The 15,959-nt window shown below is 48.4% G+C and overlaps 1 protein-coding gene across 3 annotated transcripts in view; it reads left to right on the top strand.

The window, feature by feature from the left end:
* Window positions 1-15,959, top strand: part of AP3B2 (adaptor related protein complex 3 subunit beta 2) — a 58,917-nt gene that overhangs the window by 26,985 nt on the left and 15,973 nt on the right. For 2 of the 3 annotated variants that reach the window (XM_033166831.1, XM_033166832.1), the window contains exons 8-19: window positions 1,226-1,402; window positions 2,437-2,534; window positions 4,000-4,054; window positions 4,874-4,945; window positions 5,063-5,125; window positions 5,717-5,849; window positions 6,762-6,871; window positions 7,003-7,179; window positions 9,173-9,359; window positions 9,982-10,100; window positions 12,531-12,642; window positions 14,512-14,713. In XM_033166831.1, the coding sequence (XP_033022722.1) occupies window positions 1,226-1,402; window positions 2,437-2,534; window positions 4,000-4,054; window positions 4,874-4,945; window positions 5,063-5,125; window positions 5,717-5,849; window positions 6,762-6,871; window positions 7,003-7,179; window positions 9,173-9,359; window positions 9,982-10,100; window positions 12,531-12,642; window positions 14,512-14,713 (1,505 nt within the window). Of the gene's footprint in view, window positions 1-1,225; window positions 1,403-2,436; window positions 2,535-3,999; window positions 4,055-4,873; window positions 4,946-5,062; window positions 5,126-5,716; window positions 5,850-6,761; window positions 6,872-7,002; window positions 7,180-9,172; window positions 9,360-9,981; window positions 10,101-10,826; window positions 10,884-12,530; window positions 12,643-14,511; window positions 14,714-15,959 lie in introns of all 3 variants that reach the window. The other variant, XM_033166830.1, reaches the window with a different exon arrangement.

Below are 15,959 nucleotides of genomic sequence, written 5' to 3'. Positions count from 1 at the left end.
CAATATTGTTCACCCCGGTGTGGAGATAAAATTAGATATTATATGCAATATTTTCAGCAGGTAACAATTGTTGTAGTAGATATGGCTACAGCTCCCAACGGACTGTTCCTTTGTGTCAGTTGCCCTGCATTGTGTGTGTGTTGGGGGGTGGGGAGAAGTTTCCGCCCCCCCAAACCATAAGTACCCATTCCTCTGTCCTCCTGAGTACTGCATTGCCCTATGTCAGGCCCAGGGTGACATTCCCATCTGGACAACTTTCCAGGGTCCCCACACATCAGTGGCAGGTGGGGCAAGAGGGAAAAGCAGGCAGAGCAAGGAATTCATCTTTGTGCAGTATTATTTATTTTGTTTTTTATTTATCTCATAAAATTTACACGCTGCTTTGTTGTAAGAAGCTTCAAAGCGGTTTAACTAGCGGGAGGCTAGTTTCCACACACCCCTCGCTAGGCTCCATGCAGCCCAAGCCACAAAGCCATGATCGGAATCCAAGGATGCAAATGTGCAGAGCATGTCTGGTGACAGGATGTGGCCCAAGAAGAGTACTGAGGGGGGCCTGAGGTTCTCTGCCCCAGCCGAGTGAAGTGCCCCTTTCACCATATTCTGGGAACAGGGCGATAAATAAATAAGCAAAGTGGCACGATCCGCACTGGTGCCTCTGTGATGTAGAGTTACCGTATTTTTCCGTGTATAACATGCCCCTGTGTATAAGACACCCCTTATTTTTGGGGACTCCAATTCAAGAAAATGGGGGGTGGCGGCCCAGAGTTGTTGAGCTTTTTTTTTGGGGGGGGGGGGTGACTTAACAAAAATCATTCACATGACTGAAAAACGCAGCCAATAACACACGGCGCCAAAACCGCCAAGCGCACGCCCAATTTTCACAGCGGCAGCCATTCCACAACAGCACTTGCCGCAGCTACCAATCACCAACCCAATCGCCGCTCACAATCTCCTGCTCGCAGCTGCAACCAATTGCCCACCCCCCTGCACTACCTGTGTATAAGACGGACCCCCCCCCCAAACCTCGTCTAACACACGGGAAAGTACGGTAACTGTTATACCACTGTTTCAACTCTAGGTGGCACTTTGTCCAGCTGAGACAGTGCTGCTGTTGCAGGCTGTTATTTTTACAATGAAGCTGTCCCTCTGTTAAGCAACTGTTTTTGGCCTGGCCTGTTCTCTGAAATACCCTGACAGCCTCCTCTCCCTCCCTCGTGCCTGGCAGGAGTCCCTCCTGGAAGAGAGCTCTGAGAAAGCTTTTTACGGTTCCGAAGAGGAAGACTCCAAGGACGACAAAGCGGAGCCGGCGTCCTTGGTCAAGCGCAAGCCGTACGTCATGGACCCCGACCACCGCCTGCTCCTGCGCAACACCAAGCCCCTGCTGCAGAGTCGCAACGCTGCGGTGAGAACCACCATCTCTAGCACCCCCAGTGCTTCCCTGACAGGGAGGCAGAGTTCCTTAGGAACAACAGCTCCCCATGCCACCACGATCTCTGAATGGGTGCAGGCAAGAGGAAGGTAAAGGTAAAGGGACCCCTGACCATTAGGTCCAGTCGCGAACGACTCTGGGGTTGTGGCACTCATCTTGCTCTATAGGCCGAGAGAGCCGGCGTACAGCTTCTGGCGAACCAGAGCAGCGCACGGAAACGCTGTTTATCTTCCCGCCGGAGTGGTACCTATTTATCTACTTGCACTTGACGTGCTTTCAAACTCCAAGGTGGTTAGGAGCAGGGACTGAACAACAGCAGCTCACCCGGTCGCGGGGATTCAAACTGCCGACCTTCTGATCAGCAAGCTCTAGGCTCTGTGATTTAGACCACAGCGCCACCTGCATCCCTAAGAGGAAGGCAGGGCAACCCATCTCTTCCCAAGAGGGGAAGGGGCAAAAGGTCTTTGGCCCAGTGCAGACAACCTGGGGCTTGGAACAGTGCCCCCTGGTGGTGGGTTTTATTTTATTCACTTAAAAACATACATACCCCGCTTAACGTTTCAAAAACCTCTAAGCGGTGTGCAGTCTAAAAAAGAACAGGCAATATATCATTAAAGCAAAAATGAAACCTAAAACCAGTAAAATGGCAATGTAAAGACATATAAAGGCATGTAGTAGCGAATAAAGCAAATCCAGAAGATTCAGACACACAAAACGGGGTCTGATCTTATGGATCAGGGATAGCCTGGGCAAAAGGATAGCCTGGGCAAATGTCTTCACAAGGCATCTGAAGCAACAGGCGGTTGCAACTTCAATTATAGCAGAGGGAAGGGCATCCCTCAGTACAGGGGCAACGGCAGAAAATGCCCATTTCCAGGCCAGATGATCTTAGTGGTCTTGCAGGTCTATACAGGGGCAGACAGTCTTTCTGGTAGATGCAGCAAACACAAATGAATCCTGTTTCCTTGCTTCCAAGGCCTTCTGGCACAAACCCTTTCTCTCTGCAGGTAGTGATGTCCGTTGCTCAGCTCTACTTCCACCTTGCTCCAAAGGCTGAAGTTGGGGTCATCGCTAAGGCACTGGTGCGTCTCCTCCGGAGCCACAGGTCTGCAAACACCTCCCCTCCTTCTAGTCTCTCTCTCTCTCTCTCTCTCTCTCTCTCTCTCTCTCTTTCTCTCTCTCTCCTTTTCCTGAAGTTGCTCCCTCTTACTTGGGAACATCCCAAGGACAGGGAAGAATTCTGCATTTGTGTGAGCGGTTAGGAAACCGGCTAAGCTCTTGACTACGGTTCATTATATTTGCTGTGTCTGCAAGGGACATGTGAGATCTGCAACAAAACATTGCAGTGTTGCACACTCCTGTTCAGGGTTCTAGCCAGCCTGTGCCCTTTTCTAGAATATAGCTGGATATACTGTGTAACTGTTGATATGAGTCAATGGCCAGGCAAGTGAACAGAGCCAGTCCAAAACCAATACAGAGCTACAATTCCAAAGTTCCCTTGCCAATTTGGTGTAGTGGTTGGGATGCTGGACTAGGACCTGGGAGATCAGAGTTCAAATACCCGCTCCGCAGTGAAGCTTGCTGGGTGACCTTGGCCGGCTGCAGACCCTCAGCCTAACCTCTAGTCCAGCCTTTCTCAACCTTGGGTCCCCAGATGTTTTTGCCCTACAACTCCGATCATACCTGACCACTGGTCCTGCTACCTAGGGACAATGGGAGTTGTAGCCAAAAACATCTGGGGACCCAAGGTTGAGAAAGGCTGCTCTAGTCTTAACTCAGCCTCGCAGGGTTGTATGGAAGGTAAAATGGAGAGGAAGAAGACAGTGCACAGCATGTTGAGCTCATTGAAAGGAAGGTGAACTATAAATGTAATAGTAATGAACCGTAGTGCCCTCAACTGCCTAGGGCAGGACTGGGGCCTTAGGACCCAAATGCTGTTGAACTCCAACTTCCATCAACGCCAGCCAACACAGTTAATGGTTGGTGATCATGGGAGTTGTAGTCCAAAAGGCTAGCCCTGTTTCAGGGAGATGTACTTTGTGGATTGCCACAAAGCCCTGCCTGAACTTGGGGGTTTCCGTGGCTTTTCAGAGACAGTCAAGTTTCTGAATACCAGCGACTGAAAGCCGCAGGGAGAGGAGAGAGCTCTTGTGCTTGGGTCCTGCTTGCAGGTTTCCTACAGGCAGTTGGTTGGCCACTGTGAGAACAGGATGCTGGATCACATGGGCCATTCGCCTGTGCCAGCAAGCTGTTTCTACATTCTTAGGGTTCTGGCTTAGCAACTACTGACAGACGGCTCTGGGTGGCTTTGCAAGCAAAGCAAAACAAAGTATGCTGGGGGGGGGAAGCATTCCCTCATTCTTTGTCCATGCAGCCACTGATCAGAGGCGTACTTCCTCTCTGAATACGGAGGGTCTGGTTTTGTCTCTTAATGACGATTGGCAGATCTGAGCTTCATGCGTTTGTCTAAACCTTTAAAGAAAAAAGGTGGTCATCTTTACATCTGCTGGCAACGAATCCTGCAGTGTTCTTGCCTCATTGACAAGTCCTTGTCTCTCTTGTTATGGCAGTGAGGTCCAGTATGTGGTGCTTCAGAACGTGGCCACCATGTCAATCAAGCGCAGGGTGAGTGCCTGTTTCCTTTATGAAATGGGGGGTGGGGGTGGGGATTCACCTGGTGTAAGGTTCTCAGTTAGTTGCTCATGAGTAACCAGCCGAACTCCGCTGTTTCTTTAAATGGTTTTATTGTGCAAACTATTTACAGTGCAGAGCTCAAAAGGTCATGTCTGTCTCATCCGGCCGCAGAATCCGGGAATGCCCCCTTCCGGTTTTTACCCCAACGTAAGAGTTTCGGGATACGAAATCCCCGCCTCCCTTCTCTACGTTTGACCCCTCTGCGCAATTGGGGGGGACGGAAATGGCGTGTCTCCCTCTGCGCGAGGGAGGGGGTGCAGGGTCTCTCTGACATCCCCAAAGCCTTGACCCTCAGTTCCCTGAGCAGCCTCCCCCTCCCCACTAGAGGCATCGCTGCTGCTCCCACTGGTTGGGGAGGTGCTACTGGTCAGGTGTTGCTGAGGCTCTCTGTACTAACCCGAGAACCCTTCCACCACCCTGTGCTGAGCCGGAGACAATTCCCTGACACCTGGGCTGGGAAATGTGGAATGCCAGGACTCTGGATATCTGCCACATTGCTGCTGCTGCTTCTTCTGCTGTACTTGAACCAGGCTGCCATTGAACCAGTGATGGGGTGCAGCCCAGGTGGCTTGAAGAGAGGCTTTCTGGGTCCTTTTGTAAACCCAGAGCTCACCATGGGATTTCCCCAAGGATGCTGATGATGATCCAGTTTCTTTCTCTCTCTTTTTAAATTTTTTTTTAAATTTAAAAATAGCTTTATTTAATTTCAGACTTCTAAAATACAACCAACCTGTTTCTTTCTCTCTGCAGGGAATGTTTGAACCATACCTGAAAAGCTTCTACATCAGATCCACAGACCCCACCCAGATCAAGATCCTCAAGGTGTGTGAGATGCACTCATAGATGGCTGCTAGGCTGCACTGAAGATTAATGGCCTTTTTTTTGGTTTTTTTGTTGTCGCCTAGAGTAACTCCTCCTTTTTCTCTTCTGCCCTGCCAGCTGGAAGTTCTGACCAACCTTGCAAACGAGACCAACATCTCCACCATCCTGCGTGAGTTCCAGGTATAGCATGACTAATGGGCTGGAGGAAGGTCTTAGCAAAGCAGCTGCAGGTGGAGCTGGAGGTTGGATCACCTCCTCTTTCAGGATGGCCAGGACCACTTCCTCCCACAAGGATGCATTGATCACACTCTGTGTCTACTCAGACATGCCTGCTTAGCAAGCTTTAATAAGCCAAGAGGCGAGGGTTCGAGGAGACCCTTTCCTGGGTGACATGAAACTTGTGCAGCTCACCAGGCTGCATCAACTGAAACTGATCCCAAGAAGTTTGCAGGTGCTACAGTGATCGTGGGTGTGGCACCGAGATTGCTATGAAGGCAAGGGGCCTTACCCTCAAAGTACTTGTAAAAAAAATCACAGCGGGCTTCCTACTGGCAGCCGTGCTCCAAGGTCTCAGGCTAGGATATTCTCCCTCACCTGATGCCAGGGAAGTTCTGCATGCACAATATGAGTTTGCCACTGAGCTATGGTCCTTTCCATTATAATTATGGTGCATTTGGGAGCTAGCATGCAGACCGCATGGCACAGGTCCAGCCACACCCATCTCAGTATGGGCATTCCCAGACAGCTCCTTGTGTCTTTTTGTTCCTGCAGACTTACATCCGGAGCATGGATAAAGACTTCGTGGCAGCCACCATCCAGGCCATTGGCCGTTGCGCCACCAACATTGGAAAAGTGCGTGACACATGTCTCAATGGCCTTGTGCAGCTGCTGTCCAACCGAGATGGTGAGAACCCTTTTTCAGTGCGGTATAGCTAGGAAAATAGGGGCGTGTGGTCCAGAGGGTGGTGGCTTGAAACGCAAGAGTTCAGTTCTTGGTATACATGTTTGCATATAGTTTCAGTTACAGGTGGGTAGCCGTGTTGGTCTGCCACAGTCGAAACAAAAAAGAAAATTCTTTCCAGTAGCACCTTAGAGACCAACTGAGTTTGTTCTTGGTATGAGCTTTCGTGTGCATGCACACGAAAGCTCATACCAAGAACAAACTCAGTTGGTCTCTAAGGTGCTACTGGAAAGAATTTTCTTTTTTGCATATAGTTTGTGAGGATTTTATTGGAGCAGAACTATGTGGAGCACTAAACCTCTACCTTATGGCTGTGAGATGGGCTACTCACCCCTGAGATTGCCCAGGGCACAGTCATGAGATCTACAAACTTGGTTACTTTTGTTGGAAGTTTTTAATCGGAGGCTGGAAGGCCACCTATCAGGGTTCCTGTAGGAGTGGATTTCCTGCTCCAGCAGGGGTTTGGACCACATGCTCTTTGAGGTCCCTTTCAGCTCCAAAAGGAACACGGCCACTGGGGAGATGAGAGGCAGATTTAGCAACCTTGCATACAGCCTTAACACTTTCCAGAGCCAGTGTGGTGTAGTGGTTAAGAGCGGTAGACTCGTAATCTGGTGAACTGGGTTCGTGTCTCCGCTCCTCCACATGCAGCTGCTGGGTGACCTTGGACCAGTCACACTTCTTTGAAGTCTCTCAGCCCCACTCACCTCACAGAGTGTTTGTTGTGGGGGAGGAAGGGAAAGGAGAATGTTGGACGCTTTGAGACTCCTTTGGGTAGTGATAAAGTGGGATATCAAATCCAAACTCCTCCTCTTCTTTTTCTTCTTCTTCCCCATCCTGTCACCCTTTACTTAGAGCTGGTTGTGGCTGAGTCTGTTGTTGTCATTAAGAAACTCCTGCAGATGCAGCCGTCTCAGCACAGCGAGATCATCAAGCACATGGCAAAGCTGACCGATAACATCCAGGTGGGGGCCTGAGCTGGCAGAAGATGCTCTCCAGATGGGTGGGCTCTGATGAGGAAAGGGTGGTGGGTGGGAGTGGGAAAGGCTGGTCCGGGGATCTCAAGAGGAGATGCAGTGATGTTTCTTGTGCATAGGTACCCATGGCTCGTGCCAGCATCTTATGGCTGATTGGCGAGTACTGTGAGCACGTGACCAAGATTGCCCCAGATGTGCTGCGTAAGATGGCCAAGTCCTTCACCAGCGAGGAGGACATTGTGAAGCTGCAGGTCATCAACTTGGCAGCTAAGCTTTACCTGACCAACTCCAAGCAGGTAAAGATCTTTCCGAGGATTAAATAGGAATGGCAGCTTTCCCGTTGAATGCAATTACCGGGGTGGGTAGGATTGCTGTCTGCATGTCAAGGGCACATATTTAAGACTCCTTAATATACTGTAACTCTGGTTTTGTGCTGAAGGTGTTAATCATCTCAAGGCAGAGGAACTTTGGATTTGGGGCTGGGGCAAATGTGGCCCTCCAAGCCTCTGCTTGGCCCTCAAAGCTCCAGTGGCCCTTCTTCACATATGCGTTGAGTGTTTTGCCTTCCTGGAATCCTATAATGTCTCTTGCTTGCCTGGATAGAGGACGAAGGTGTCTGAGAGAGGGAGGGAGGGAGGGCAGGCCACAGAGTCTTAACTGACTTTGGCAGTTCACCTCTCCAGAGCTGGAGATGAAGCCTGGGACTCATTTTGCCACTGTGCTTCTGAGATGCTCCTAGCACCTCTGGAGTGCAGCTCCGAAACAAGCCCCAGCCAGTTGAGCCTCAAAACATGTCTGTGTTATTTATGTCAGTGTTTTTCAACCACTGTTCCGTGGCACACTAGTGTGCCGCGAGATGTTGCCTGGTGTGCCGTGGGAAAATTACTTTATATATAGTCAATATAGGCACAGAGTTAAATTTTTTAACATTTTCTAATGGTGGTGTGCCTCGTGATTTTTTTCATGGAACAAGTGTGCCTTTGCCCAAAAAAGGTTGAAAAACACTGATTTATGTATTATTTCAGAACATCTCTCTCCCACCTTTCTGGACATAAATAGATTTCCCAATTCCCTAGTGACTGAATGTGAGTGATATAAATAATAAAACCCCACACATCCAGTAGCCGTAAAAACAGCAAGAGTGGCATTAAAATATAATTTGTGCAAAAACACAGGAAAATAATGTGGCACCAGAAAGTAGGTCCCAAGTGAATTCCATAAGAAGGGCAACCCACAATCAGTGGGGCTACAGTCAGGGGGCTGTCACCAAGAAGGTCCTACCTGTGGTCTGTCTGTTTCTGCCGGGCTGTTCCTCCTCTCCCCCAGCTCCCCCCAAAAGGGGGGTTGCACCAAACACAGAGAAGCAAGAACAAGAACTGAAGCTTCAGAATGGTGCTGGTTTTCGAAAGGCATCCATATATTTTTATATAAATGCTATGAGATGCTTTTTGGAGATAACCGTGGGAAACAAAGGGTGCTATCCGGTTAAGTTAGAGATGAGGAATCTTTTTCATCCTGTGGGCCGTATTCCCTTCTGCATATCCTTCTGAGGGCCGCATGCCAGAGTGGGTGGAACAACACATGCAAATTTTACCCTTGTACATCATGTTGGTTTACAGTTTACACCCACACCCACCCACACACCCACACCCACACACCGCTCCTTCCAGGCAAGCAAGAAGCATTGTTCAAGTACAGGGATATATTCCAGCCAGGGAATATGCATGAGGAGGGTGTGTCCTGGGCAATGTTCCAAGGGCCAGTTAGAGAGGCTTGGAGGGCCACATTTGGCTCCCAGGTCTGAGATTCCCCAGCCCTGAGCTAAGTTCATAGTAGACCCATTGAAATTAGTGAATCTAAGGCAGCCATGCTAATTTATTTGGATACCAAAAAACTGATCCGACTGTGTGCACTGACTTGTGTTTGTGTTGTGGGGGGAGCTAGAGGCAAAGGACATGCTTCATAGGTGCAGGGATGGACTTGAGAACCATATTCTGTTATGCCCCTATTTTATTTTAACATACATCTTAATGCCGAAATAGGTTTCTAAGCGATTTGCAAGGTAAAAAAAAACCAGTCGCACCAACATTAAAATTTAAATATTCATAATTAAAATACGCAATAAAGCAATCCCATGAGTGCATTTTTTTAAAGAGCCCTTTTTGCTGTAGTTCTGTATTGGTTTGTTTTCTGCCTCTGGCCTAAGACACTGTTGGGGAGGCCACTGGCTTGCCCAACTCTTTGCCAGGGCCCAGTTCCTCTTGCCCAATGTGGTCTTCTCTGCCACAGAGCAAGCTGCTGACCCAGTATGTGCTGAACCTGGCCAAGTACGACCAGAATTACGACATCCGGGACCGTGCCCGCTTCATCCGCCAGCTCATTGTGCCCACCGAGAAGAGTGGTGCCCTCAACAAGTATGCCAAGAAGCTCTTCCTGGCCCAAAAGCCCGCCCCAATCTTGGAGTCCTCTTTCAAAGGTAGGCAGGTGCCGCATATAAAAGGAGCAACCGAGGGAACAGGTCAAGGGTGTGTTGATGGTAGCACAGCAGGGAGAAATCGGTTCTCATTCAGAATTAACCTATAGATGAATAAATGAGTAAGTTAATTTGGAATATGCAGAAAATATAAAAAATTAAAGAACCGCAGAAAGAGGGGGAAGTCAAGTTTCAAAATGTTAAAATGATTGTAAAATTATTGAAATATATAATTGAAAATCAGTTTTAAAAAAAAGAATTTATAGTTAGCCAACCAAGAGGAGTGTTTGGTGGTGTTGCCTAGCGACCAGCGTGATCCTTGCTGAGGTAACTCATGCTCTGATTGGTTGTGTAGTTCTGTGGGAGTTTCCGCCCTGTAAGTGTAGTTGTTGAATGTCTCCATGCTATGAATAAGGCCTGTAAATAAAACAAACCCCCTCTGTTTGTTTGTCCTCACCTTTTGTACTGTTTTTGACCAGTTTAAAGTAGTATCAGGATTTATGTTCCCTCTGGGCTCCGCCTGCTTTACTCAAATCACTCTGCCTAACGAAGGGCAACGGGTGGTGGGGAGGGGGCGCTGTTGGGTGGGCCTGTGCGGATGCTGATGCTTTGCTGCTCCTTGCAGACCGTGACCACTTCCAGCTGGGCTCGCTTTCGCACCTCCTCAATGCCAAGGCCGTAGGCTACCAGGAGCTCCCAGACTGGCCCAGCGAAGCTCCTGACCCATCCGTGCGCAACGTGGAGGTATTGGCTTCCCCTCTGCCCAGGAGTAATGGGAAAGCTGACGTTTCTCTGATAAACATTGTGAAATGGCTTGCTAGCCCTTTGCACCCGAAAGGGAGTCACTAGTCCTTGCTTACAATGGCTGCCAAGGAAATGGTCCTGCCTGCCCTGCCTTCCTTACAATATTTCTAGAAAAAGAGGTGCCAGAACTCGCCATGAATGCCTCCTTTGTTCTCTTAGTATGGCAATGTGCCCACCAGAAAGGTGGCAGAACTCAGTTGTTGTTGTTGCTGCTGCTGCCTCAGCCACTCTGGGCGGCTCTCAACAAAATATTAAAAACACAATAAAGCACCAACCATTGAAAACATGCCTTCAGATGTCTTCTAAAAGTCAAATAGTTGTTAATCTGGTTGACATCTGATGGGAGGGCGTTCCACAGGGAAGACCCCACCACCGTGAAGGCCCTTGAGTGCGGGCGACTCTGATTGTGGACTTCCCATAGGCCAAAGGTAGGGAACCATTGGCGGCCCTCCAGAAGCTGCTGAACTGCAACTCCCATCCACCCCAGCAGGCATGGCCAATGGTGAATGGGAATTGTAGTTCAGGAACATCTGGAGGGTTCGTCACAGCTGCCACAGGCATCTGGTTGGCCATTGTGAGAACAGGATGCTGGGCTTGATGGGCCTTTAGCTTGATCCAGCTTTTGTGAATCTTACCCACAATCCTGTTTTTTGCCCCCCCCCCCAGGAAGAGTCAATCGGCCCCATGGAAAGCAACATTGGGCTGCTGGGCGAGCGGATAGAGGTGGTGTTTGCTGGTGCAGTGATGCTCTTCCCCTCTTGCTCCCATGCTGCTATTTCCTTCCTCCTCCTCCTCCTCCTCCTCCTCCTCCTCCTCCTCCTCCTCCTCCTCCAGTTTTCTTCTCTGCACTGTAGCTCTGACTGTGCATGCAGTGTGTTATAATTAACCTTTAATTGACCAGTTAGGACTAATGGATTGATATACCTTTTGATCAGCTAAAAATTGCCCCTTTCAAAAACTGTAGGTGGCAAACACAATCTTAGCAAAGGTATTCTCATGTTCTCTCTCACCCGGAAGGGAATGCTTTTTCTGAGATGGTGATTTCCATGATGTGTGTGCAGTTATTTATTTTTTGCTGTAGAACTGTTTGGGTTTTACCCCAGTGCAAATCTAACCCAGTTTTAAGGAATCCGTTGAACAGCTAAGCTGCATTTAACTGGCTCGCAGATTGCCTTGAGGGTTTCAAACAATGATGACAATGACTCCAGAAGTGTGAGCCAGCAAGGTCAGGTGATATATGGTTCAGTACTGGGTATAGATCAGCATGGATTTAAAATGCATCTCTGGGTTATTTGTGGGGCCTGCCTGGTGTTTTTACATTAGAATGTGTGCTTTTATTTAAAATGCATTTCTGGGTTATTTGTGGGGCATAGGAATTTGTTCATTCCCCCCCCCAAAAAAAATATAGTCCGGCCCCCCACAAGGTCTGAGGGACAGTGGACCGGCCCCCTGCTGAAAAGTTTGCTGACCCCTGCACGTTCTAGGTACATGCACACGTGTCTTCTTCTGGCCATCTCACTAGAGCAGGTCTTAGGGAAAGGCTATAACTTTTTGTGCAGAACGACCCAGATTTAGTCCTTGCCATTTCCTCTTAAAAGAGTCAGGTTGCGGGTCATGAGGAAGATTTTGGAGAGCTGCAGTCAGTCACAGGAGACGTATTACTTTGATCTTGGTGTTATATGCAAGTTCCTGTATTGCACCAAAGCTGCAGTCAATACACAAGTACAGCAAATCAATAAAAATATAAAATAGCAAAAACCCAGGTGTATCATGAACCACACTCTGTGCATTCATGAATTGGATTTGTGCTGTCACTGCAAATGCCATCACAAACAATAGGCTTCTCCCTGGAAACAACTGCAGTTGTGGCAAAGTTCTTGCAGTTGCTATCCATGAGTGGAACGAGCTGGCTCAACCTGTGAATTTCCTGCCATAGAGCCATACGCACTTTGATTGCATCAAGCAGGATTCCGAAAACCTTGACTCATCTTGGGTCACCCTTCTGAAGGCTGCTCCATACAAGGCTATATTCTTACATGGATATCAACGCCATGTACTGTAAAGTGCACATCATATGCCATGTGCACTCCTTATGTTCAACAACTGCATGTGTCTCTGTTTCACCTTGTGCGCACATGGCATTAAACAACCTGCCTTCAGTTGCAGCAAAATAAACACATTGCATGCTGCAGTGTGACATTTCCCACTTATTTTTTATTTTGTCTGATGCAGAAAAAAAATTAACTCCCTTTGGTATGATGTGGATCTAAGTCTCTCATTATTTCTGGTCCCGTTTCATTCACATGCAGGCCTTTTTAATGTGCTCTGTGTAGTGAAATCTCTCTCTCTCTTTTTCTCTGCTCTGGCCAGGTTCCAGAATGGACCAAGTGCACTAGCCGCGAGAAGAGGAAGGAGAAAGTCGAGAAGCCCTTCTATTCTGATTCAGAGGGAGAGTCCGGGGCAACAGAATCTGCTGATAGTGGTGAGAGGAGAAGGGGCCATTGCTCAGGGGTAGAATACTTGCTTTGTATGCAGAAGGTCCCAGTTTCAGTCTGACATACTGTATTTGAGTTTAAAAGAGATAAGACAGCAGGTGATAGGGAAGACCTGTATCTGAGACTATGGAGAGCTGGCAGTGATGAACTAGCTAGACAAATCCATCTGATCTGAAGAAGTGTGCATGCACACGAAAGCTCATACCAAGAACAAACTTAGTTGGTCTCTAAGGTGCTACTGGAAAGAATTTTTTATTTTATTTTGTTTTGTTCCATCTGATCTGCTATAAGGTAGCTTGCTGTGTTACAGCAGCTTTCACTAGTTTTGTAATGGTGAAACACCACCAGCACACAAGCACTAGAGGGTGCAGTTTTCTTCAGTCAAATGCAAGCACTTCCCACACTTTATTTCATACTGTCTTGCGTGTTGCCTATCAATGGAAGTGGGTGATCAAGCTTAAACCAGCAGCTCTGACATGCGAGAAGTTTGGAATTCTGAAATCACCACGGCTTCTGCATGTGGGCAGCACGTACCATATTGGGCTCCACTCTTAAAGGGAAGGGACGTAGCTCAGTGATGGAGCACATGTTTTTGCGTGCAAATGGTCGCAGGTTCAATCCCTTGCCTGAAACCCTGGAGAGTCTGCTACTGGTCCATGTACTGAGCTACATGAACCCAAAGGTCCAACTTGGTATAAGGTAGACCAAGGTAAACCAAGGAAAGGAGTTGGGTACCTGGGCCACTGAAGATGTAGGCCAGTTGCCAGTAGTTATTTTGAGAATTAGCTGGATTGCCTATGGGACACAAGGATGGCCCATAGTAGTGCAGTTACAGGTAAGTAGCCGTGTTGGTCTGCCATAGTCAAAACAAAATAAAAAATAAAAAAATCCTTCCAGTAGCACCTTAGAGACCAACTAAGTTTGTTCTTGGTATGAGCTTCCGTGTGCATGCACACTTCTTCAGATGCAGTGGTAGATGGTCCATTAGGGCAAGTGGGGCAATGCCCCACCAACCTCAGTCTGCCCTCAGCTAGCCCCCACCTACCTATTTACAGCTAGTCCAGGGGGCAGCCCTGCCTGTCATCTTCCCCTTGCTTCATCTTGGAGGACGACGGGAGCAAAATTAGAATTGATTGGCTGTGCCTGTCATTGGTCCTGCACCCTGCCTTCCAGCTACCCCACCAGTCTCAATGGGCACCAGTTACTGCTGTGGGTGTTCTAACACAAAGTGCACCCAGCTGCAGTGTCTACAAGGATATGAATGACTTCCGTGCAACAGGGAGGCAGGGTCTTTTCTGTGGTGGTGCCCCATGTTTGTGGAATTCTATCTCCTAAAACAAGACTGGGGGGGACCTCATGCCTGGGAGCCAATTGCAGCCATCCAGCCCACTCTGTCTTAGGGCTCCACTCACACCATGCCCTCCCAAGTCACACCCTCCACCCTCCTCTAGTCATCTTACCTGGTCAGAATGAGTCTTTGACCTGTGCTAATATCACCTCCTTGCCTTGATGGAGGATAGAGAATGGGGTGTGTGTCTGGCCGCAGCTACTTTGGCCACACCCACCCCTGGGACATTACTCACAAGTGAATGTGGCCCTCAGGCTGAAAAAACTCCAAAGGTCAGCCTGGCATCCTACCTGCATAGTTTTTAGGCTCCAGCTTTTTGCAGTTATTTTTTAGCCAGATCTTTTGATCGGCGCCTTCATCTTTTTGCACCTCTTTTCCTGTGTTTTACAGTTGCTGTGATGTATTTATTTATTGCATTTATACAATAAATGCCCCCCTTTTCCTGCACAACCTGTTGCATGTGTGTTTGTAATTGTGGGGCTCCTCCCTCTCTTCCTTATTTTGCCAGAGCCTGAGACGGTGAGTGGGTCTGAAAGTGAAAGCGGCAGTGAGAGTGGGTCTGGTTCTGGCAGTGAAGAAGAGGAAGAGGAAGATGAGGAGGAGGAGGAGGAGGAGGAGAGTGGGGACCAGTTGGAAGAGGAGGAGGACGAAAAGAAGAAGAAGAAGAGAAAGGAGGCTCTAAGGAAAATATCCTTAGAGAGTGCTGGAAGGTACGAAAGGAATGACTCTCCACCCTCGACATACACAAAGCAGTTTTTTTGGTATTTTTTATAAGAAGTGGATGTACTTAGCCACTTTGGGTGCAGCTTACTGTGGAAAGGCAGCATATAAACTCAACTAATTATATGGCATTAGATGCAGATGAAAAGAGGCAGTTTTGAACAGCCATTTCTAAGGGCATGCTGTGTCAAAATAAAATAAAATGAATAAAAAATAAAATAAAATAAAAGTTCCAGACAGACAGAGCCATATCCAAGAAAGTCATTCTGTTAGCACAGGGGTGAGGAACCTCTGGTCTACTGATCAATCTTGGCTCACCAGGGGTTCAAATTGGCCTGCAAGGCCATTTCCTCCAAACCATACCTGCTTGTTCATCAGCTGATGACATTGGGTGATGTCAGATGATGGGCAGGAGGGCTGGGGTTCAATCCTGCTGCGTGGCACTTTGGCAGAACATTCCCTACAGAAGGCACACTGGTGAGGCAGATCCTTACAGCCAGCAGGATTGAACCCTCCCCTTATCAGCCGATGAGCAGAGAGTGCAGCTCTGCAGAGCTCTGCTTTGACACAGGTCAGTTTGGACAGGTGGGTGGGACCACGCATCCTTTAGCCACCTGATGTCATCGTGGTGTCAGAAGATTGACAGGTGGGTTGTCCCTCGTCGTCTAGTGCCATCTTCTCTTAGGCCTCAGGCGGCAGAATGTCTTGAGCAGACACTGCATGCCTGCACATATACTGTATATGTGTGTGTGTGTGTACACGAGTACAGACATGCAGACTGATCTGTGCACCCAGTAGAATAAGGACATCGGAGAGTGAGTTGGTAAAGTGGAGTGTACCACTCCAGACTGCAGGTGGGTGGTACCAGTGCTCTCCTCTGGGTTGGTATGGTTAAAAAACACACAAACCTTTGTTCATGTTGAGCATTAGCAACCGAGGAACTAACTGGGAAGAGATCCGTACAAGCATGCACTAGCTGCTGAGTGAATTGCTGGAGAATTTGGACCAATGACATTGCAGTATGCAGGTCAGCAGAATCCCCAACCCCCAGCCGCACCCCAAGAAGCAGGAGGCCCCAAAGAAACTGCCTAAGGCTGCACACATGCCATACACTTAAAGCATGTATGTGACTTAGTTGGTTAAGGGCGCTGTGAGGGGTAAACTGCAGATCCCAGGATTCAAGCGCTTTAAATATATGGAGTGCATGCAGACTAAGCCTCAATTGGCTTGCTTTTT

Source organism: Lacerta agilis, chromosome 13 (genome assembly GCF_009819535.1).
Source record: "Lacerta agilis isolate rLacAgi1 chromosome 13, rLacAgi1.pri, whole genome shotgun sequence".
In the NCBI taxonomy this organism is placed as follows: Eukaryota; Metazoa; Chordata; class Lepidosauria; order Squamata; family Lacertidae; genus Lacerta; species Lacerta agilis.
Note: the sequence above shows the minus strand (reverse complement) of the source record. Positions and strands in the feature narration are given on the sequence as shown.